Raw genomic sequence first — 23,993 nt, forward strand, 5'->3', positions numbered from 1 at the left:
CGTCTCGCCGCCCCCCTCCCCCATCCCGGGCCGCCCGCCGGCGCGCGCGGCGGGGACGGTTGACCTTCCCATAACGTCCGGCCGCCTCGCCCTACTTCCGGGGGGCGGGCCCAGCAGCTCGGAGGGGCGAGCAAGATGGCGGCGGCAACGGCGCTACCGGTCTCCCTCTCGGGCAGGTTTAAAGGGTCCGTCGGTGCCTGGCGCGCGCCCGTAGCGATGGAGCAGCGAGGGGGAGGAAGGGCCTGAGGGACCGGCCAGCGCTCCCTGGCCGGAGAGCGGCCGCTTTCGGGCACCGCGTGCCTCGGCCGGGCGGTTAGCGCGGGCGGGGCCGGGGCGGGGCGGGGCCGCCAGGCGGCTCTCGGCCTACCACAGGGCGGGGGCGGGCGGGAGCGCCGCGCCGCGCCTCGGTTCGCCGGGATCCCGCGGCCTGGGGCCGTGGCGCCGGGAGGCGGCGCTGTGCGCCTGGGGCTGCGCCCGGCCGCCGGGGGCGCTGCGCTGCCGGCTCCGTGCTCGGGGCCGCCGACGCGGGTCGCGCCGAGCCCAGCGGGCGTTTCCTCTTCTCGCCGCACCTTATTGTCGCTGTGGTGCCTGACCGTTGCTGACTGCAGTAGGTCTTGGAAGAATATTAAGTATATTTTCCCTCGTGTTTTTTTTTTTTTTTTTTTGGGGGGGGGGGCTTTGCTGCTCAGTGCTGGGTAACTGTTCAGTTCTATGTGTTTGAAATTGGGTTTCGACGCTAGGTACAGAAATCTTCAAATACATTCATTCTCTCTCTAATTTCGGTTAAAGCTCTTTGTAAGGTTGATCATGCTTTGCTAATTGACCTTCTCAAAAATAAGCAGCGTCCAGGGCAAAAATAAATCAAGTATATATTGAAGAGTAAGTGGTACAAATTTTTTGTTGTTCAATTTGGTGATATAAGATATACCTAAACTTTAAACCATTCTCTGTGATTTTAAATTTAAATTTCTTTGACTTTTTCTCTGGGTAACTGAGCAATTAGAGATGGCATTTTTGTGTGGAATTCATTGAAATTTTTGTGCTTTTGCTTGGGCCAACCAGTTAGAAATCTGTCTTTTTAGAGAGTGAAACGCTCTTCTTTTCCTCCAAGAGTAGACCGGAGAACTTGACCAATTCATGATTTATTTTTGGTGTCCATTGCTTTAAAGGCACTTGAACTTGTTTTTCAGAGCTTGTGTTTATCCAAAAAAAAAAAGGTGTTTCATTGCTTGCTCTCAGTAATAAAATTTTGATCATTCCTTTTTAGATCTTTTGCATATGTTACAATTAAAGACAGACTGCCTCAGATCCTCACAAGAGTTATTGATACTCTGCATAGACATAAAAATGAATTCTTTGAAGAACATGGTGAGGTAAGAATAAGGTCTCTCTTTATGTTATACACTAAGGTTTTTTTGTAATCCTTGAGATCCCTTCTCTTTGTTACTAGTTTCTTCCTATTGTCATTACTTAACTTGCTTAATCTCTTTGTTGCTCTTTTGGTCATCTCTTTCTTGTAGCTATCTTTCATTTCTTAACTCTCTTTTCTGTCTAATGTTTTTCTGATCTTTCTGTTCTCCAGCTGCCTCAGTTTCTCCTTTGTGTCTGTAAGCTGTATCTAATATACTTTAGCATCTTCTGAAGATGGCACTGTTTCAAGTTGCTCTTGAAAAAAGAACAAAAAGTCCAGTCTAAAAAGAAGCCCAGTATTTGACTCATTTTAAGATGTGTTAGATGTAAAATGAGGCTTAACAAAAGGTTTTTGATGGAATCAAGATCTGATTGTTCTAGGACATGTATTTGGCTGTTAAAGTTTATCACTTACTACTCTTCTGAAAAGTTGATCTATGGTGCCATAGGAATGAATATTCAGAATAGGAACTTTTGTTGTCTACTTATTTCAGAATGGTGTTGAAGCAGAGAAGAGAGCTATATCTTTCCTCTCTAAATTACGGAATGAACTGCAAACAGACAAGCCATTGACCCCTTTAGGAGATGAGCTGGCAGATGCTGCAGAGTGGAACCAATACCTGGACTATCAACGAAACCTGTCAAATGGAAATGGAGAACCAAGCTGGTTTCAGTCCCCTTGGTTATATGTAGAATGTTATATGTATCGAAGAATTTGTTCAGCATTAGCACAAAAGTAAGTATTTGCTAGCTCAATGTGTTAATTTCTAAAACACTGTTCTTCTCCATTTTCCTTTTAGGAGAAAGGAAGATAGCTGAGGAGTAAGATAAAAGAAAAAACTTAAGTGTTTACCATGTTCCTTTTCTCTTGCTTCTTACTTTAAATTCAAAACTAGTACTTTTGCTGTCTTCTGTGCAGCAGATTTTAAATCTGTTTGGTTTTTTTCTGCTCCAGTTTCTGTGACTTGCTCTATACCAAAACTCTAAATCTTGTCTCTATATACCTTGCAAACCAATGTATATTCAGATCTGAAAGTTATTTAATATTTTTAAAAGGTTTATGAGTCGGTAATTATCTCTTAATAAATACATTAGCCTAAAATGCAAAATGGGAGAGCCACTGATCTGTTGGGCCTTTCAACTCATTTTGCTGCTAAAAATCTGAAGCGTTCTTGAGAGCCATTTCTGATGGCAGTAACCCGGCTTAAGCAGCGCCTGTTGTTCATTCTACACAATCTTCTTAGTTACAGCTGTATTTTCAGGCCATATGTTGCATCAAACTTTCGGAGCTGATCCTGGTTAAAAATAACTTGGCAGGAAAAATTTGTTGTGCTGGGGCTGTGGAGAGGTGCCAGTACCATGTAATGGGGTAGGAATGAGCAGTTTATGGCCCCACTGCTGCCAAAAAAACAGTTAAAACTTTATCCATAGTGCTGTCCCCTTAGGATTACAGGGATGGAAACACAGTAATGAGACTTTGTTTCAGCTTGTATATTGTGTAATTTCAACTCTTTCAGCAAAAACTTAAAATGTGAGATGGAGAAATTGAACTGATGCTTTTCATTAGTAAGCTCTAAGTTTCTCTGTCATTTAGCTGCTCTTAAGCATATGCTTAGATGGAGATTCACTGAATCATTTGTCAAAAGGTCTAACTGCAAATATGTTTCTTGTAACATATAAAACATATAAACTTGTCCATTTTAAGAACTAAATTATTTTGTCTTCTCTGTCATGTTATTTTTCAAAGCCTAGTTAACTACTGTAAGAGGCTTTGGTAGGGAAAATATACTTCTGTAACTGCAAATGCACTTAAAATTGGGCCAGCTATTCACTACATTTGTTCATTTGTATGTTATAGTTTTAATCCCCATTTTTTTTTAATGAAGAATGGAGTTCAAAAATTGCTAGTGTATGTGCAGTTCCCCAAAATCACTGTGACTGAAACAGTTGGTCACTTTCAGAATATATTGTTAATAAGATAAAGATGTCCAGTTTATTGTTTGTATCAGTAAGGTATGATGTCAGACTGTTACTGGAGTTGTGTAAGAATCCACTATAACAAGTTAGAAGTGGAAAGGCTAGCATCCTTAATACTGCATAATAAAAGCTGAGCTCCGAGCTTACATTTTCATGGGTATTTCATATGCTGTCAATAAAAATGTGGGAAGTACGTTAATATACTTGTTCCCCTTTTATTTTTAGCCCACCTATTGACAACTTTGACGTATTTAAGGAAGGAAAGGCTCAAAATTTCTTCGAATCCCAACAGGCCATTATTGCCTTATGCACTTACTTTCAGGAACTTCTTAAGAACATCAAGGATCTCGATGAAAAGCAGCTTCAGGGGGAACTTTTTAAGCTACTGCAGGTAAACCAGTAACACTTAACACAAGAACTTAAAAATCAACGAAAACAAACAAAAACCTTGAGGTTATAGAGATTTTAAACTTTACATGGAAATGAAATCTAGTTCTTCTGCTCATAAAAATGCTATGAAATCCTGACAGCTGTACTGTATTGTTACTCTGGAAATATTTAAGCTTTGGTTGCTCATTTTAAGTTTGACGTTTTCATTGTGCTGCCAGTCTTCACTGTCTGTTTGAAAACCCATCTTACTCTCTCTTGAAAACAGTATCTCCAAAGCATTTAAGTCAAGTTCAAGATGGCCTTTGTCTAACTGTAACATTTTAAAATAATTCATTTTACTGATGCTTTACAGAATTTTGAGTTCTTTTTTGGAAAAAAGTTAGAAGTCAATCTGTGTTAGAAGAGGTTTAAAGGGTTTTTATAACTTCATTACTCTTGAAAATAATGCCTTCGGGTAGAATATGAAATATCATAGGATTATAAATGAATACATTAGCTGGCAATAATTCACACCTAACTATTTGATAAATCTTTATAAAGACCTCATTGGTATATATTTAAACTATTTTTATTTTTCATGAATTTATACTTAAAATATCAGTTATTACTCAGCTTCACATAAGACATAATTTAATCTGCTTTTATTATTGCTTTTTCTGTATTCCCACTGAGACTTTCTGGAATTACAGTCTGCAGAATATATATTTTTTAATATTATGATCAGGGTATTTACGTTAATCTGAATCTTCCACCTTTGTCACTCCTGATGCATGTTTCCGATATCTACACAAATACAGAGCATTGTTTGTTTCAAGAGATCTTTCCTGTATTGAGATTTCTGTACAAGAAGCTGAGTTTTATTAAAGCTTGGAGGAAAATGTGGAATCAGAGCCTTCATGTCCCTAAAATAAAAACAAAAAATCTTTAGCGTATGTAAAGTTTAGAATGTAACTACAATGAGGCTTAGAAAATGTTTTTGTTTTTTTCCCCTCTTTCTAGGTGGCACTGTGGGGAAATAAGTGTGACCTTTCTTTTTCAGCTGGTGAAGACAGCTCTCAGAAATCTAGTGCTTTACAATCCCTGGAAGACCTGATACCTTACATCTTAGTGAATGATATGGAAAAACTTTGGTCACTACTTATAAATGCCAAAAAAAGAACTACAGATAAATCTGTTGTTAGAGTTGACATAATCCTGGATAATGCTGGATTTGAACTTGTAACTGATCTTGTATTGGCTGACTTCCTGTTATCATCAAAGCTGGCTGATGAAATCCATTTCCATGGAAAAAGTATTCCATGGTATGTGTCAGACACCACAAAGCATGATTTTAACTGGACTATTAAACAACTGCAGTCAGCTAATCATATGTGGATGTCTAGATGTGGGATAAATTGGGAGGGCAATTTGAAAAAGGGAGTTTGGGTTTACCATGATCACATGTTTTGGACTTTGCCACATGAATTTTCTAGTATGGCTAAGGTTGCTCCTGATTTGTATGCTGATTTACAGAAGTCAAACCTGCTTCTTTTTAAAGGTGATCTAAACTATAGAAAATTAACAGGAGATAGAAAATGGGAATATACTGTTCCATTTTATCAAGCCTTGAACAAGTTTCATCCTGCACCTCTCTGTAGTTTGAGAACACTGAAATCTGACACTCAGGTTGGCCTAAAACCGGGACAAGGTGAACAAATTCAGGCTTCTGAACCTGAATGGATGATAAGTGGGAAATACGGTGTAGTTCAATTTGATGCTGCTGTATGACTCCAGTTAACAGGATTCCTAATATTGATAGATTTAGTCTGATTGTGTTTCAGCTACTTTCTCTGTTCCATGCTTGACTTCAGCAAAGATTCATTTTTTGCTTGCAATTTTTTTCCCGGGTTGGTTGTTGTTATGGTTCCATAAAAGACATTGATATTGTGCAAAAGTTTACAAACTCTTTGTTTATATATAAAGATATATTAAAATGCAGAATGATTTATTTTCTTGATGTCCAGTGTCAACAGAATATATTTAAGATGCACATTTAGTTGTCCATAATTTTTTTTCCTCATCAGTGGGTAAGAGAGTTTATGCCTAAGCAGTGAAAAATCTTTCAGAAACCACTTCCTCAATGACACCTTAGCATGTATTTATTTCAGTGTAATTTGTGTTTCACATGCCATGCATTGCATGAAAGTTAATATTTTGGGGAATGCACAAATTTTTTGCAGCCCATTGTGGGACCTTATTTTAAAACTGTTTAAAATTGAGTTGACTCTTACCAAGACCTTATTACATAAAATCTGTGTTTATTACCTGCTCTTTTTCTCAATGAACAAATGACTTCTGAGGTTTTTAAATGGCAGTCTCAACTATAGCTAGCAGTGCATTAAGGGAAGAGCTTTTGGGTGATACCCGAAGTATGTACTATTTTTGAATTTGAAAATTAAATTTAAATTTGAGTTTTAAAATACAAGAGAATGATGCCAGCCAGCTTTCTTGCAAGAGGGTAGTTGTCCCATCTGGCATGAAGATCAGACCTGGAAGTAGGAGAAAGGACAATCTGTTTTTAAGAGTGTAAAAGGTATTGCTAAGACCCTTTACAAAAAGAATCAATTATTTTGCTAGGTAGTATTTTAGATTTAATACAGACTTGTATTAAGGGGGGGCTGTCCAACAGTGTTTGTGGTTTGAAGATTGCCCACATTTTTGCATTGTGAGGATTTTCTTTACTTGTAAAATTTAAGTTAAGAAGGGTGCCAAGCATAATTTTCCTTGGGAGAAATACAGCCCCAGCTGTACTGGGAAGTACATGCTAGAGAAGCACCTGCCATACTGGTTGCTGTTAGGTGGAGTTGCTAGGTCCATGTTTCCTTCTGTCTACCATCGTCTCAAATTACCTCACTCAGTTTCAGGGAAAACTTAAAAATACTTTAGTGGTTCTCAGAGTGAAAAAGCAGAAATGAATTATCCATTTTTAAAGGAAAACTTAAAAATAGATTCTGACATGTCTTAAAGTATTTCCATAGTTTGAAACAGTCTTTGATAGGGGGACCATTCTGATGGCAGTGACAACTGCAGGTTTATTAGAGAATGGTGGCTAACTTCCCTCTAGAGACTGTGTGATCAGAGTATGCTCCTGTCTAGAGCTGCTAGAGCAAGCAGAACTTCCCTTGTGGTTGTGCCTGGTAGCCAAGGCTGTTGTTTTACAGAGAACAGGAACAGACAGTAAAGAGACTTCTTCCTTTTCCATTCCACAGATGCACAATGAAGAGAACACTACAGTGGCCTTATTTGAATACATACTGCAGGTGAAGAAACAGGTGCTATGACAAGGGAGCTAGAATAACTGATGGCAGTAGGATTAAAAAAGACTTTTGCACTTACAGTTAACCTAAGCCAAGGGTAAACTTTGGCAGGCCTAAAAAAGTGAGAGGGGGAAGACTGGGCAGTGTTCTGTAGCTATTAGACAACACTGTATTCCAGGCTTGGGGCGGCGGGATGAGTGGTGCAGTCCCCTTCTGATCAATGAAATTGGCAAAGTGTGTCTCCCTTCTCATTCTGAAGTGGAGAGAATCATCTGCTGCTATGAGTTACTGTGTTCATACAGTAAAGACCTGTACAATGGATAAGTGTGCTCCAACTGCTGATGACTGTGGTCTTCCTGCATCTGAAAGTATATTAATATTTTTAAGTTGCAAAGTCAAGTATTCAAAAACCAAGATGCTAGGAATTTCAGGAGGCAATATGATATAGTAGATAGGGTTCTAATTTTGAGAGATGTAGCTTTAGTGTTTTCATCTCCTTTGCGTGTCTGGATTAGTACTTCTGAAGGATGAATTCTTGTTCATCCTTAGGCACTTGATGGAACTGTGTAAGGCAGAACTCCATTCAAGAGAGCTGAGGGTCTGGCTGCCAGTCTTTGGAGAGAGCTCAGGGAGGCACTAGCTTTGGTGCTTTGGTCAAATACATAATGTGTTGAATCTGGGTACTGGAGCCTCAGTATCTCACCTGTGAAAATACTGTAAACTTGCATCAAATGCACTTTGAAGCAACAACTTTGGGTCAAGAACAGATGATGGAAGTTGTGGAGTATACGCAATGAAAACTTGCTGCCTTGTTCAAAGAAACAAAATAGGGAATGAATCCGACCTGTCTGTCGACAGATTGTTTGTAAGCTGCTGACTTTGCTGGAGAAGTCTGAAAATGTATAAAGCACGAGGCAAGACGAGAAAGGATTGTTTCACTGATGAGGCCGCCCTTGAATAGATTTGCCTCTTGCACAATCCTTACAGATGGTGAAGAACTCAGCTTTATTTTTCACTAGTTGTTGATCTGTCTCTATATGTGCCCAGGTTACCTCCAGGGTCTGACTTTTAGGAGTTCATAATGCAGATCAGTGAAAGCTTATATTCTGAAGTCATGTTAAATAAAATCCTACAAAGTGCTATATTGCTTAACAAATATATCAGTATGTGCTCAGTATTGATTGAATCTTCTAACTGGAGATTGTTGCATTAATGTTTGTGAGGAAGTACAATAGTGCCTCCATGGATACTATAAGATAAGTAATTCTTTAGATTAGGCTTTGAGTGGTAATGTAAGACTGATGTCTTGCTGAGGTGTCATGCTGAAAAAAGAAGAAACTGAATTAGTTCCATTCTCCAGTTCATTAAGTCAGCACTTCTCATTGTCTGTTCCTAACAAAGAGAAGTTTGTATGGTAATAGATGATGTGACTATGTAATTACATTAGCAATGCACAGCTTTAACTTCCAAATATTTAATTGCTTGATTTCTGTAGCTGTAACTACCAAGTGTCATCTATAGACAGAACTGAATATGTAGCATGCTTTTCTGTTTGGTTGGCTATATTTTCCTAAAATTTGGATTGCTGGGAGGAAAAGAAATGGTATTGAAATACCAGTGTTACATTATCCCATGCCACTAAGAAATAGTGAAGGCTATATTATTCTGATGAGGCAGTGTGCTTTGCTCTTTAGTTAGCTACAGTTTAATTGAAAATAATGCATTTAGGAAGTACTTTCCTAGATATTCAGTGTTAATTCCTTGTGTAATGTAACTTTATGAAATGGCAGTGTGTGCCTGATGCATTTAGGTGTAATTTACTGTTATAATACAGCATAAAGCATATAATATAGCATATGTTATAATATAGCATAAACATTTTTCTTGAGCATTCAAGAAAGTTACTTCTTGCACATCTGTTATAACTGATTGCCCAAAATGCTTGTACAGCATAACTCAGGGGCTACTGATTTCTATGCTCAAATGCTTGATATTTTCTTGTCGTGTGTCATTTGAGTATTTATAGTAAAAACAAGGGCATTTTCAATAATCCTGCGGACCACCACAGACTGAAGTCTTTTGACTTCTATTTTTTTATTCTACCTTTTGAACAACTGTATTTGTAAATCAGTTTTGGAGCGATAGTGATGACTTTAATGGAATTTTTTGCCTTTGCTTTCTCTTAAAGACTCTGCACTTTACAGGTATTTAATATGCCTATGCTCATGGGTAGGCTAAATTATTTTATTGCAACATAGGAAACTTTCAGGAAGACCTCTCCAAAATTGTTTTCTTTTTCTATGATAGTTCTGAGAAATAATGAATTCAAACCTGTATAACCAAACTGGATTCAAGTGAGAAAAGCAAGCTATGTTTACTGAACAGTAATTTCTAGAAATTATAAGCTATTTGCATATAAAAAGTTGTCTTCCCTGTTCTGTTATGCTCTTAAGAGAAATAATGTTAACTCTTCTGAGTCAACAAACTACCTTTCTTAGGATGTTTCTGAAAAACGAAATGACCTCTTAAGCTATGCAAGCATCAATATGTAACAGTGCTTGTGTGCTTTGCTTGTGACGGGCGAGTGAAGAGTTAACAGGACTGAAGTTTGTCAATTGATATGCAGAAGAACTGATAGCACAAGAGCTAACGTGCACAAAGCTGTTGAACAGAGGACTTAACAGGACTAAAGTCGTCTACCAACCGATATGCGCATGGACTGATGTGCGCAAGGCTGCGGAATGGCAGCGTTAACAAGACTGGAGAAGTGAAGTCTGCCACCTGGAATCCGCACGGACCCCCGGGGAGGGGAGAAGCGATACGGAGGTGCTGTGGTCTTGCCTCGCTAGCAGGGTCCTCCCGAGCAGACAAACAGACAGTCCTGCGATTGTGAAACTTGCTAAAAGTCAGCAAAAGCAGTGTTTGCCCAGAGCCCCAGCCGTATAAAAAGAGACTTGGGAGCTAGGAGAGTTTGAGCAGGGACGGGAACGTGACCTGACCATCCTCTCCAGCTGGACCGTGAGTATCCCCCCCCCCCTTTTCCTGGACGCTGGGTTAAGGTAACTCCTCGAGGTTGAGAGCCCTCTCACTAGGAGAGTGAACAAGAAAGCTTTCAAGCAGGGATAAGCAGTGCTTCCAATTAATAACGCAGTAATCGACGGTTTCAGGTTATCCTTTCTAAATTAGTAACTGATGGTTTTGTGTTATCCTTCCTAAATTAGTAATCGCATTATTTTAATGGATGTTACTAATCCAAGAACTTGTGTGAGGAAATAAACATCTTTTTTTATTATTATTATATTACTGTCTCAGTCGTTGCTATCGAACCTTCATAGCATGACAGCATGACAGCTTGTTATTCTTTTGGTGTTCCGAACATCAGAAATGCTGTACTAGAGGAGGGAAAAAAAGGAGAGCCTCAACTGAGTTAACTATTGAATTAGCAAGTACTGTCATATTGCTTGTAGTGGAATATGGGATTTTCAATTTATATAAAGATGGATAACGTCAGTAGGAAGTAATTCTGTGAGCAGTGCAAAATGATGACTGATTCACTTTATCATTGTGTCTCATAGTTTAGCTCCTGCATGGATAATCTGATGTGTAAATAAGAATGAGCAACTTTCCCTGGATAGAACAACTAGTAACACTTCTCATCTGCCTAATCCTTTATTTTCATGAAATGTGAAGGAATTTAGTACCTTCAAGACCTCTTCCAGATTCATTCAAAACTGTCCAGTGGGCTCAAATGTTGCTAGTGAGGAATTGACAAATGTAACTGCGTGGGCTTTGTGTTGCAGAGAAATGGAAATAAATTTCTTCACGGGGTAGTCTGTGCCTGACACTGAAATATGGGGGAAAAAATCATGCTTAAAAAGATTGCTATGTTAAAATTTCATTTCTTTCTCAAGTCTGGTTAGTTCCTTCATATGCATATTGTATTTTCAGCCTCCTTTCGTCCCCATGTCTTGTCTTCCTTCAAGGTTGTAAAAACTAGCTGGCTTATTTCCTTCATAAGGTTTACTGACCCCACAGTGTGTCTCCAAGTTTAGCTGAGCTGGGAAGGTACAGGTTCACATGGTTCTGGCTTGTGATGAGGGCAGGGTTCAACTCAGTATTTCACAAAGAAAAGCACTGTCCTTTTGTTTAGAAAGAGGAACAGTTATACTTAATCAGGCTAGTTAACCCTTTTTAAGTCTTGTCCACTGCCAGATTTCCAACAGTCACTGGTATCAGACACAATTTCCACCAAAAAAAAACAACCCTTAATCTTATTAGTTAGCCATATTGTCTCTCCTCTTTCCCCATAGGAAAATCTACTTTTCCTGATAATATAATTGTATTCATGTCCTTTCCACCCTGAAGCTTGTAAATGTGTTATGGAATTGACTCTAGAGAGGCAGTATCTCCCTTTGTTAATTTAAGTCATATTTTCAAGCCTACTTGTAGGAGCTCTACATCAAGCTGTCATTAGTCTTGAGCCAGATTTCTGTGTCAACTGTCAGAATAGGGATAAGAGTAAGTCCTGTCTTCATTTCTTCATTATTTTTGAACTAGGTAAGTAGAAAATAAGGTACTCTTCAAGATATTTTTTTTTTCTTCTGCAGGATGTAATAATAGTGATTCATGGAAAAAAAAAATCAGCATGCTATTGGGACATACTGTGCTTCTGGAGTTGATACCTTTTGGAAGGCAAGTAAATGAGGACCTTGGCAAGCTATGCCCATGACTTCCATGGCAAATATTCGTAAAAATGTGACTGTTGCATGTATTCTAGCCAAAATCAAAGAAAATGAGATCCTGCAGACTGGATTTCTCCCAAGTTGCTTTTGGAGAAACACATTTCACATTTCTTTATAGTGTTGCTAGCATACAATTCTGTTCCACCTCAACTACAGCTGCATTTAGATAATTAGTGTCTGAAGTAGGTATATGCACTTAGCAAATCATTTGGAATTCTTGTGCAACAAAACCAGCAATTATTTCACCTTCTCAGTATGGTGTTGATATTGATGGCTTGAGGTTAATAAAGGCAAGATTTTTAGTATTAGTCGATCAAAAGAAATTCTGAATTTTCAAATCTAATATTAATTTTGATTCTCTGTCTTTCAATGAACTGTCATATGACTTAGTCTTTTAAAAGACTAAAAACTGTAAACAGTAGAAGTAATGAAACATTTTATTTTTTATTTTTTTTTCCTGCCATCCTGGATTCTGCCCCATGGGAACAGGCAGACCTGGTAGTTCTCCCCACTTCCTGATGGGGCATTTGAAGGCGGGGGGGAGCTTCAGTGTAGATTGTAGTAATACACCAATTTATACTGCAGCCTTTCATACAGTTGGGGCATCTCAGTCTCTGTTCTGTGCTACCTGTTTTTCACAGCATTCGCAGGAAATTAAACGTTCTGACTTGCCTCTGTCAGATTTGCTTGAGTTTTGTCAAGCACTTAACAAACAAAAAAAAACTCCTCCCAAAACCCACAATGTTAGAGAAGGGGTATACCTGTATGTTTAAATACTATGATTGTATGAAAGTTGGTTCTTTTGAAACCAGGTTAAAAATAAACTAAAATGTCAAAGGATGCTTTTTTTGTAAAGAGCTAACCTTTCGTTTAGGAGTTGATCATTCCATTTTTCAGAAGAGTGTGTTTGTCTGAGGACTTTGAGTTCTTTCTTCAAGAAACAACATGTATTAGTGACCTCTTTTCTAGATCAAGTCTGTCTATTTTAATATGCATACGTCTACATGCATCATTCTAGTACTCCTCACCTCCCTGTTTTCACTAGGATCTCAAATTCCTTCTCTCCATGGGTAGTAGCTCTTATTTTGTTATTCATTTACTACATTTTCTAAAGCTCTCAGAAGTGTTTGGACTGGAGTGCTAGCAAAATGCAGATTTAAGGAATGTTATTTTAGCCTGTGGCATATGTACTTTGAAAGGCAATGTAAGCTAACTTGTGTCTTGCTAGACTTTCTCTGGTTCAAGTACCAAGAAACGTGGAACCCTAGGGGTCCTCAGAACAATTGCTTTCCATCCATCCATACCTCACAAAGTACTTCTGTTGTGTGCAAAAGAACTGAAAATGCAAAACTCCAAGATCCAAAAGAAGACAGCAGGTGTAATGAAGGACCTTGCCCCTACTTTAGATTCTTGCAGTGTTGTTTCTCGCATTTCCTCAGATTTTCTTTTTAGCTATAAACTACACAAGAAAGTGTTACAAAGCTGACTTCTCCAAGGTATTCTAGTATGCTCTTCACTTTTGAAATCTGAATTCTCTGTTTTTAATTGGGGAGTGAAATAAAGGGAATGACCTTTCAAAAGTATAGCCATGATTTCTTTAACTCTTTCACAAGGATTTGAACCAATTTTGAACGGTTTTTACATTTCAAGAACTTAGTTTTTGTAATGATTCTTCTCTCTCGATTCTTGATAGAATTAATTTTTTTTTTAATGTGCAAACATTTTAACACTTCACATAATGCTAGAACCAAGCAAATATCACAATCTGTATTTTATGGATAGAAAAACTGAGGCATAACATAAATGGTTACAGTAGACTGAATGGAGGAAACATGAATTTTAGGGTATTACCCAATCCACATCCTCATGCGACTTTTAACTTTGGAATGATTCTGATGTATCCATGCTCGTTTACTTATAGAAAATTCAATTAGGAGCAGATATTTCTCTAACCTGATTCTTAGGTGTTACTTCTGTGTTTACTGACTACTAGTATTTGGGTTTCATATCCTAGATCAGTTTTGACATCTTTCCTCAACATGTATGGAATGGAAAATTTATATTAAATACATTTTTTAATTATTTTAACAATCAAATGAGAGTAATTTTATTAGGTGCATAGATCCAAGAGATTCTGCATCATTCTTTGCTCTGAAAGGCTGAGAGATTTACTGTGTACATACTTTGTGTAACAGCATTATGGCAGGCTGTGGTTTTGTACAAAGAATTTCATTCATAAAAATGAGTCCTTGCAATTATTTTAAATCAAATATTCTGAGCTAGCCTTCCTCCAATCTTTATCTCTTGACCCCTTCAAAGGAAAAGAAATGTGAATCGTTTTGAAACCTCTAGGCTTATTTGCTAAATACTATAATTAAGGCATTTTAAAGTGTTATCAAACTGATCCTTTTTTTTTTTAATCCAGATAATTTTATCGATCTGCTATAAGATACAGCCACAAAAACAGTTCTCTACCCATTAGCAGGGGAGTAGAAGTAAGTGGCTGAAGTGGAGCTCTTAAACCAGCTGTGGCACTGTAGGATTAGTGATCGGGAAGTGCAGTCAAACACATACTTAAGGAAGTTAGGACACAGTTTCACAATCATTTGAAGCTAAATCTACACACTGTTCCTGTAGTAGGACAGATTAGGTTGTAATCAGACCCTGTACTTTTGATATTTCAGTCAAAATTGGGGGAAGACGTTAAAATTTAGACCAGATTTATGCTGGTCTCATGTAAGACTGCCAGTATAAATATAATCTCTCAAAAGTCTTTAATAGGTTTGAACAGCAGAATGAGTTTATACTGGATCAGTATCTTTCATCACGTAGCTGTAGCAGCTTTGATCCAGCGCAGAGAGTCCTCACTGCTGAACTGCAGCAGAGACTCGTGCTCTGCAGGCTGTGGTTCCTCGGTTCCCCAGCATCGAACCCCATCCGACTGCGGTGGCCTGCCCCTGCCCCGGCTGGGTATCCCTGCCTTGCCCTCGGGCAGGCTGCAGAGCGCATCTCACCTGGTGCCGAGCCCTTCGGTGCGCATGGTGGCAAAACACTCCTTTTTTTTCTTGGCCAAGTTGGTTGCCTGTCAGCATGGCAGACTTGCTGCTGGGTCAGAGGAAGGCTCTGGCAGGAGAGGCAGTGAGATGTGCAGCAAGGGCCAGCATAAGCTGTGGCAACCAGCATTGCATTGGGCTATGCTACTGTGGAGCTGCCAGCTCAGTCTGAAGCAACTCTATTAAAACTGTTTGTAAGTGACACTAGGAACAAAGAACAAAGATATAATATGCATGCAGATGCCACAAAATGAAGTGTAGTTAGCTAATGTCTATGTTGCTCAAGAATTCCCTCTTGCTATCCATTAGTATTTTGTCTATATTTTGCATTCACTTTGCTGTCTGGCTTTTACCAGCTTGGCCTGTACTCTATTCTTCTCTGCCATTTCCTTTGTAATTCCAAATCTGTCCCTTTCTCCCTCCCTGTTCCCCAGTCCCCCAGTATGTCTTATCTTTCTTTTAAGTCAACAGCACAGTCAGCCCATTTGAAATTGTAAAAACTTTTGATTGGACTCTAGCTAGCAGCATAAAATTTTAGGTACCTTACATAATAGAACAATCACATAGAAGAAAAAAAATGTTCAGGAACATTATCCTCATCAAAATATTAAGATTTGATATTACTCTAGATATATATCACTTTGGGATAAAATTTGGCTCAGGAACTAAATGCAATTCAAACTTGAAATCAGGAGTCGTCTCAGTTGTATTTTTTTTTTTTTTTTTTTTTTAAATCTCAGCTGCAGCAAGGCATTCTGGATGCACAAGTTCCCCTTTTGGTTAGGAACTCTGTTCTTTTTCCTCTGGTTTCTTTCCAGCCTGGCTCTCTTTGTAACTTTAATACCACAAAACTAGGGTCAATAGCTGGGCTCAGGGGCTATCTCCCTTCAGAGGGATGCCTACAGCATGTGTGACTCACTGTTACCCTTTCTGCACCTCTCTGCCTGCTCCATCAGGACTAGATAGTTTTCATATAGAAATGTCCTAGTTTCACTCATCTACTAAAGCAACAGTAGGACCATCTGTGCAGGCAGTCCTTAGGAACAGCAGTTTTTATAAGACATTTTTATACCTCTGTTTCTATACTAGACTATTTTGCCATTAGTTCTTCCTTGGCATGTGAGGGTGAAGTGGAAATATATCACTAGGGGGCTGTGGCCATCTCAGTCATTCATGGTTGTGACTGTCTTTTCTCAGCTGCTCACTGAGACCGAGGCACCTGGCTTGCCCCGTTCCTGCTGTCTGTCCTGCATAGCCAGAGCCTTAGCACTGCCTTGGCCCCACGCTGGTCTCAGCTGCATTTCCCCTGGTCTATTCGCAGCGTTGTTTCCTCCCACTTCATCAAGTTTTCTCCTTTTCTTTTTAACACATCTTATTCTGTATAGTAGATTCCATCAGAGGCATGGCTTTGTCTAGCTCTGTGCTTTGAACAAAGTTGCATTTTAAAATATGGTGGTTATCTACAGTGGTACTCCTGTGCTTGGGCTGGGGGGAGGGAGTTCTCTGTCACTGGCAGAAAGCAAAATAGCGGCAGGCACATCAGAGGCTTGCGTACTTAGATAACAGATAGCAAGCAGTCTTTAACACAGTTTTCCATTATGTTCATCCTGCAGCTTGAGTGTGGCATCAATATGTCCCTAATAATGAATGATCACTTATAGGTGTTTTATTTAAAAAAAAAGCTCAGTAGTAACCCTAGCCTTTCTGTTTTCTTCTCTGGAAAAGGGTAAATAAGTCAGTGTTCTCAGAGACTGAAGAAAAGGTGATGTACTTTGAATTAAGAGTGAATAGAGAAATCATCTAAAACTGCCTTGCTCCTAAAGGCATTTAGGCAGGCCTGGTTAAGCAGCTCACAGAATCTTAAAAGTAAAATGATATGTAGCGCCAATGCACCTGCACGTATGAAGGTTTACTTTCTGTAGGTTTACTTTTTTAATGCTAGCTACAATTAATCTCTTCGCATTTTAACTGTGTTTATCTTCTTTATTGGAGGGGAGGTGAGGAGGACTTCTTTCAGCTGGAGGTATTTTGTTGTAATCAAGGCTGCCTGCTTTCCTCTTGCTATGCAAAGTGTTTGTTTCACAGTCCCTTGAAGAGAAGGAAAATGTGCGTGAAATTTCATCCACTCTGCTGGCATTAGTTTTGAATTTTTGAGGAAAACGTTAATTTTCTCAGATGTATAAAGTTTTGTTTCTTTGAAGTTTCTGCAAGCATCACTTCTTAGACTATTTATTTCCAGGCCCTGAATGCTGCCTTTCCCTCTCCTAATAAGAGACCCTCTCCCTCCCTCCCACATTTCCCTGTGCCTTACGGTGCCGGTGTATGACGGCAGGGTGGGTTAGAGCCGCCATGGGTAGGTGGCTTGTGGCCTCGGCAGCAGCAAGCTCCACGGACGCGGAGCAGCCGTACGTTCCAGCTCGCACCCTCCGCCTCGGCACAACCAGCGGGCGGTCGTGCACAGCAGCCGAGGCCCTGGCCTAGCAGCCGGGGCCACCGCTTGCAGCACAGCTTGGTGGGGGGGGAGTCACCAATTTTGCTGGGTATTCTCCAGTGCAGAAGGAAGCGTGTCTCCACAGCAGCATCACCTCAACCAAAACCCACTTTAGCTGGTGGCATTCATGACTTTTCTGGGCAGCCATAATGCTATTGGGCACACCGCGTGTTCTTGCAAATCTAATGTTGATAGTCCAAAACCAATTTTCTCTGGCTTAAGGGGATTTCTTCATGTGCATAACAATATGCTATGTGTTTTGCAGGGCAAACGTCAACTTTGAATCCAGTGATTGCTGAAGTCTTTGGCTCTATTTTTTATGATTTAAGTGGCGTATAGCTTGGAATTCAAACAAGGTGACTGTGTGGTACCACAGTAGTCATTTGCTGTTGTCATATCTACAGGAGAAGAAAAAGAAAAGATTCTGCCTGTAACAGCTCAAAACAGATGCACTTCTCCCCATTAATTTAATTCAATTAATTGTTCACATCTAATATTATTACTTTTGTGTGTTTCCAGCACTTCCCCATAAAGTGTGGATATCAGGTTTTATGTATTATGGTAGTGGTCACCCCTCTTGTATAGTTACTGTTATGCATATGTGTAATATGCTAAATTCGGGAATTTCTGTTTCCTGATGAAAACGTTTTGGTTTCCTGCTATTGTTGTGCGAGCGTCAAAAGCAACTGTTAACTCGTTGGCGCTCAGGTGAGAGCGGGCAGCAGCAGCCCTGCCCGCGTCCCGCCCCCCGTGGCGGCAGCCGCGTGCCCGCGGCGCGGCGGCAGCTCCCACGCGCGCCCCCGCGGAGCACGGGGAGCTCCGCCTCGCCTCCGTCCCGCTGGGCGGGGCCGGGCAGCAGGGGGCGGGGAAAGGGGGCGGAGACTTCAAGCCCCGCCCCTGCCGTGCGCGGCGGGGGAGGCGCGCCCCGCCGGCCCGGTGCGGCGCCTCTCGCGAGAGGCCGCGGTGCGCGTTGCTTAGCGACGCGCGGCGCGGCGGGCCCGGGCGGCCGCCCCCCCCCCTCCCACCCGCTCCGTGACGCGGGCGCGGCGGGGGTGCTTCGGCCGCGGAGGTGCTGCGGTGCTGCGCGCTAGCGAGCTCCGCTTTCCCTTCCCCTTGCGGCGGAGCTGGCCCCGTGGAGGGTGACCGACAGCACGGCTGGCTGTAAAGCGCTCTTGAGAGTTACTTCTGCGATTTAGTTGATTTAGCTTTTTTTTTCTTTTTTTTTTTTTAATAAATAATTTCTGCAGCTGCGGACCCGCGTCATTTATAGCTGAGTAAACTTCGGCTGATGGTTACAGCTTATCTTTACAAATTCAAGGACAAGAGCTTTTTTTTTGCTTTTTTTTCCCCCCGCCTTCTTGTTAAGTGTTGCGAAAGGGAGTATCTTTCCCGTAGTAGGAATTTATAGTTATCTAAGTATTTCTTTTCTGCGTTTCTTCCTCCTTTGAAACTGGTTTGCTGGCTTTGATGTGAGTTTAAAGGAGACGCCCAAGGATATTGCTAAAAAGGATCAAACTCTGTTCGTGAAAGATAGAGTGGGAAACTTGTAACAGTTTCTTATTTCAAAGGGAGAACAACTTGTTACTGTGTGAACAGCTGGTTATCTCCTTAATAGTGAAATGTAATTACGCTATATTGTTCTGAGACCATTGCAAGATATACTGCTATTATATTAAATACAAGGGTTTGGACCTGATTGAAAAGTTTTCATTAGCATTGCTTAGTTACAGAATAGGTAGTAGCCCCATCCCAAATCTTACTGACCTGAAGTCGGTAGCTTGAAAATGTTATAATACTGTACTGTCAAGGCTCAGAAGCATAGCTGAAACTGTGATTTGCAGTTTAGAAGCCTCAATTTATAATTAATCAATAGCACTAATCAGTCTCAATTGTGTATGTGCCCACGCGTTTAACTATATCTAAAGCATTTGCCGTTTATTAAGTGTAGTAAAATGTAACAGACACTGTAGGAGAATTGCAAGAGTGTTGGCATTGTATGATGGTTTATTTTTAAATCTCTTAAACTTTTTTTTATCCTTCAAAAGTCATCTAACTTCAGGATTGATCCAGTAAAACCAGTAAAACAACAAGCATTGTGCAAAAAAATCCCACTTAATCCCCACCTAAGCACTTAATTTTGTTATATGTTACTCCTTCTACGCTTTGTCTTGGTAAAGTTTCCAACAATTACTATTTTTATTATTTTGAGACTAAAGGCATCAGCTCTTCCTCACCATTCATTTGGAAAAATGGTGAGACAAGGCACCAGAGGATATCCAAATTCGTTAATTTAACCGTACAGCTAAAGGATGAAGTAAAGCAAAAAACATATTAAGCAATATTTACAGAAGATAATATGTCACTGCCTCATAATTGTCTTGAGATGATTGCTGTCTTTTATCACATTAAACTTATTATTATATTTAGATGCAAGGTCGGCACATCCTGACAGAAAGAAAAATGAAAGACGGAAACATGTTAACTACTGCTTGCAATAGTAGAAGGTAAGACTGAAATTTTGATCGTCACGAAACTTCTGTTTATGCCCATTAATCAAGTTTGAAATTGGCCTCTTCAGTAAATAAACAACAATAGACAATCGTTTTTACCTTTCATTAATACCTTTCAATGGTTATTGTAAAGGGAGGAAGGTAGGGCTGAGCATTATCCTCCTGAAAGGCATTTAGAAAATCTCTTTGGTAATTTCTTTGAGCTATTGGAAACACTTTACTTAGTTTGCGTTTTTCTAGAAAGGCACACTAATGTGTTGAAAGAAAAAAAACAACAACTCTATAACAAAAAAAAACCAAAACTTTTTTTTTAGAATTACACACAAAAACTGCAAAGAGTTTGGTCTAGTTAGCAGGAAGAAAACAGAAGAGTGGAAAGTGACCAAAAGTAATGAGACATTTCCGGCAGCTGATATAATGTGAAAGAGTAACTGACAAATCTGAAATGGTTTTGAAATGTTACCTGCAAATTTTAAAATTGCTATTAATAAAGTATTATTAATAAAAAATATTTTAAGATCTCCAAGGAGAGGCATATTTTGCTAAGTATTACTTATACAGAATTTAACTTTACACCAAATATACATAGAAGCTGGTTCATTTATAAACAGGTTTTTGGGTTTTTTTTTTTTTTCCAAAGTGAGTCTGATTTAGTTTTGTCTGTTTTCATTTGGGTTAACAAAATCTGCTATACTGTGTATTGATGGCTCACCCTTATGACACTCATTGGTGTGTTTAGGTGCAGTGACTATTGCGAATCTATGTGCATGCTGCCTGGCTGGTCATTTTTACCAAGCAAAATGTGTAATAGCCAAGTTCTGCCTGCCTTCCCTTCATTTGACTCAGTAATGAATCTTTAAACAGTGTCTAGCCCCCTGATTTTCATGAAACTTGTAGTTATTTATGTGAGATTTGCTTTTTCTCCTGCAGATTTTATGAAAAATTGTACTCCCAAACTTGTTTTTCTTTATTCTAAAATAGATTATTTTCCAAAATAAAAATTAAATAATCTCTGAATGCTGGAGTAGTTCTCTTGTCTTTTTTATCAATTTATACATGTTTTGAAAATGGCCTTGCTGGAATATGTTTCAGTTGTTTAATCAGAAAACTAAACTAATTAGATTCTGGGAAACAATAAACTTTTAATATTAAATTTTTGGCTGCAGTTACAATAGTTACAATCAGAACACAATGTTTAAGCTCCCCTTTTCAGCACTTTAGCCCGTGCAAAATGATTTTCTATGAATCCTCATTGATTTGAAGGACACCTTAGCCTCCTATAGATGCAATTGCAGATTTGGGGACTGAAAAATTCTTTGTGATTTCTTAGGGAGATAATTCTGTGTGGAAATGTCTCAACAGTGCGGTCTTCCCCATACTTCATACTAGATGTCATCTTCCTTCTGGTGGCAACAAATAATAATCAGCTGTCCTGCTGTATTAAGAAAATGCATCATATTTTCAGAAATGAAAACCATTTTAATGTATATATGCATCCATGAATATTAATTTAGTTCATATTAGAAAGAAGTATTACAGATTCAGGATCTTTTTTTTTTCTTGTTTTCAGAATATGAACTGTTATGACACTGGGATTTGTAGAAAATTCTAGAATTGTCTGTTTTCACATTTGCCCTTTGTCCTTATGTATGTAATTAGTGGATAGCCCAGTGAGTCCAATTGTGTACTAAGTCCTGTACAAATATACAGATAAAAATGGTCCAATAGTTAACTTAAAATCTGAGGAGAAAAAGAGGTGCGTTCAGCCAGTTAAAAGTGTTTACATGCTTGTTGCCCAGATTTAGTTTTTCTTGATTTATTACTGTAGAGTAGATATAGAATAAAAAGAAGCAGGGACGAAATGAACAATAGCAGCACATACAAAGCAGTGGCAAAAGGAAGTTCTGCCTGCTGAAGGCCTATGCATGCAGCTGAAGCAGTGATTATAACTCAAAGGTGGCAAAGTAAAAATGTCTATTTTAGCTAGAAGTTGAAAATTTGAATATTGTGGAGGCCATCAAAGCTTCTGCTCTACTAGAGAAGCTTTCTTGCAGTTTTCTGTTGTTTTGCCCTATTTAGTTGACAGTAAGTTATGAAATAGTTTAATAGAGCAGGTCTATGAAAAAATCTCTGAATGCCCTATATCCTCATATCACAAAATTAGTTTAATTCTAATTTTCAATCTCTATCCCTCTCTCTTTTTTTTTCATGTTTTTTCTGTAGTTTCAAGGGAAGAACAGAGTCGACAAAGGTTTGTGACTCATTGTTTATTTTTGACATGGCAACCCTAACGTACCTAGGTGCTTTGGAAATGGGTAGAAGGAATCCCTGCCCTGGGCGGTGTGTGTCTGCTATGGGCAAGATGCAAGGGAAAGAATGCATTGGCAGGTCACTCAGGGTGATGCTCAATACTTACTTTACCGAGGGCTTTCTGTTTCAGTAGAGATTTTTATATCTATTTTGGGAAGGGGGGTGGGGGGGGGGGGTGCAGTGGCAGCAGCATTTGCCAGGGTTGAAATTAGAGAGAAGAGCATCAGGAAAGGATTTTGTTAATAAAAAAGCTGACAAAAACAGAATGGGAGTGAGTGACCTGAATGGTTGAAGGTTTTTGAAGTATATAAGGAGGTATAAAACTACTGAATATTACTGAAGTTCTGCTGATTTGGAATTAGGTGAAGTTTGCCAATTATCATTTGGGTACCAGGAAGGTGAAAGTTGCTATTTGGTTAAATAAATAAATAAAATAAAAAAGAAAATCCAAAACAAAAATCCACACACAGCAACAACAACCTCTTGTAGTTGATCAGTACATCTACTAAAGAATGCCTCTAAGCTGAGTTTTACAACTCTTGCATTTAAATTACTAATAAAGCCAAAAGTCCAAGTAGATATTACTCATAAATATTGTAAATGTACGTTTAACTTCTGTTTAGAATTTGAATTGATATGACAAGCTTCATTTTCTTGCAGGCAAATGGAAAGTGATTAACAAAGGTTCATAAAGCAAATGGGAAACACCCCGCCCCCCCCTTTCTCCCCCCAAACCCAGGCTGGTTGAGTAATAATATGTAAAAGCGTCTCCTGTCCATTGCCTCTAATTCTTTTAACATTTTATTTATTTTATTGTCTTAACAGTAATCAGTATAAACTAAATAATATTGATGAGACATTACAGATTTGAATTTTTCCAGAGAGATTTAGAAGTGCCACATCTGCATACTAAGTTTTATCTGTGCAGTAGAATCATGCCTGATGAAATGCTTTGTTACAAGTAGGTTTAATTATCAGACTCGTGAACAGCTGCAGGCAAAAGATAAAAAACTATTCACTTAAATATGAAAATATGCATATTCCCTGCCAAAAGTATGATAATCATACCAACTTTTCTAGTGTGGTGTTGCAATGTATAATTAGCTTCATATTTACAAAGCCACTTGAGGATACAGTGGACTGCTTCTATAGTAAATCTCACTAAAATCACAAGTGAATGAAATGGTGATTCTCATTAACTTTTGCACCTGGCTTCATTTAAACCTCTTTTAAATCCTGCTGTATGTGTGTATCCATCTTTTCAAGTTCATCCTTTTAAAATCTAGTCATGTATGACAAATGTAGGTTTCAGAAGTTCCAGCTATAAAAGGTTTTCTCATATTGATTATTGCTGAGGAACAGAGGCCTTCTTTCTTTGGCAACAATCTGTAATTTTTTCTTTCATCAGTTTTGAGATTTATTCCTTCTTTCTGTAGGGTCAGAAGTGGTTGTGTTTGTTTAAGGAAAGAAAAAGAAAACATACAACAATATAGTAATATAAGAGTATTTATTTGTGTTACTGTTTCCAGGCTCCAGCTATGGTTTTGGAGCCATGTTGTATTGAAGAATGAAGCAAAAATCCCTACATCAAAGAATTTCATGTGGATGTATGATATTAAACAGCAAGTGGAGTAAAGCAAAAAGGTGGACAAAGTAGCAAAGAGACAGCACATGCCTTGCCTTACTCCCTCAGAAAGATGATAAGGTGTTGAGAAAATTAGTAGCCCTTTTATCTCAGCGTTGTGTGCTATATTGTATGTGACCATGAGCTATACTGTATGTATCACTCTGGCTTGATGAGTTGCAACTGCTGT

The 23,993-nt window shown here is 39.1% G+C and overlaps 1 protein-coding gene across 1 annotated transcript in view; it reads left to right on the forward strand.

Moving 5' to 3' along the window:
• The first annotated feature begins 95 nt into the window (after positions 1 to 95).
• LOC106496903 (coiled-coil domain-containing protein 170) overlaps positions 96 to 23,993 on the forward strand; it is a 68,789-nt gene continuing 44,891 nt past the window's right edge. The window contains exons 1-5 of the mRNA XM_067293578.1: positions 96 to 185; positions 1,268 to 1,373; positions 1,905 to 2,146; positions 3,613 to 3,778; positions 4,777 to 5,517. Of these exons, the coding sequence (XP_067149679.1) occupies positions 136 to 185; positions 1,268 to 1,373; positions 1,905 to 2,146; positions 3,613 to 3,778; positions 4,777 to 5,517 (1,305 nt within the window). The 5' untranslated portion in view covers positions 96 to 135. The remainder of the gene's footprint in view (positions 186 to 1,267; positions 1,374 to 1,904; positions 2,147 to 3,612; positions 3,779 to 4,776; positions 5,518 to 23,993) is intronic.

This window comes from Apteryx mantelli, chromosome 3, assembly GCF_036417845.1.
Source record: "Apteryx mantelli isolate bAptMan1 chromosome 3, bAptMan1.hap1, whole genome shotgun sequence".
Taxonomy (NCBI): Eukaryota; Metazoa; Chordata; class Aves; order Apterygiformes; family Apterygidae; genus Apteryx; species Apteryx mantelli.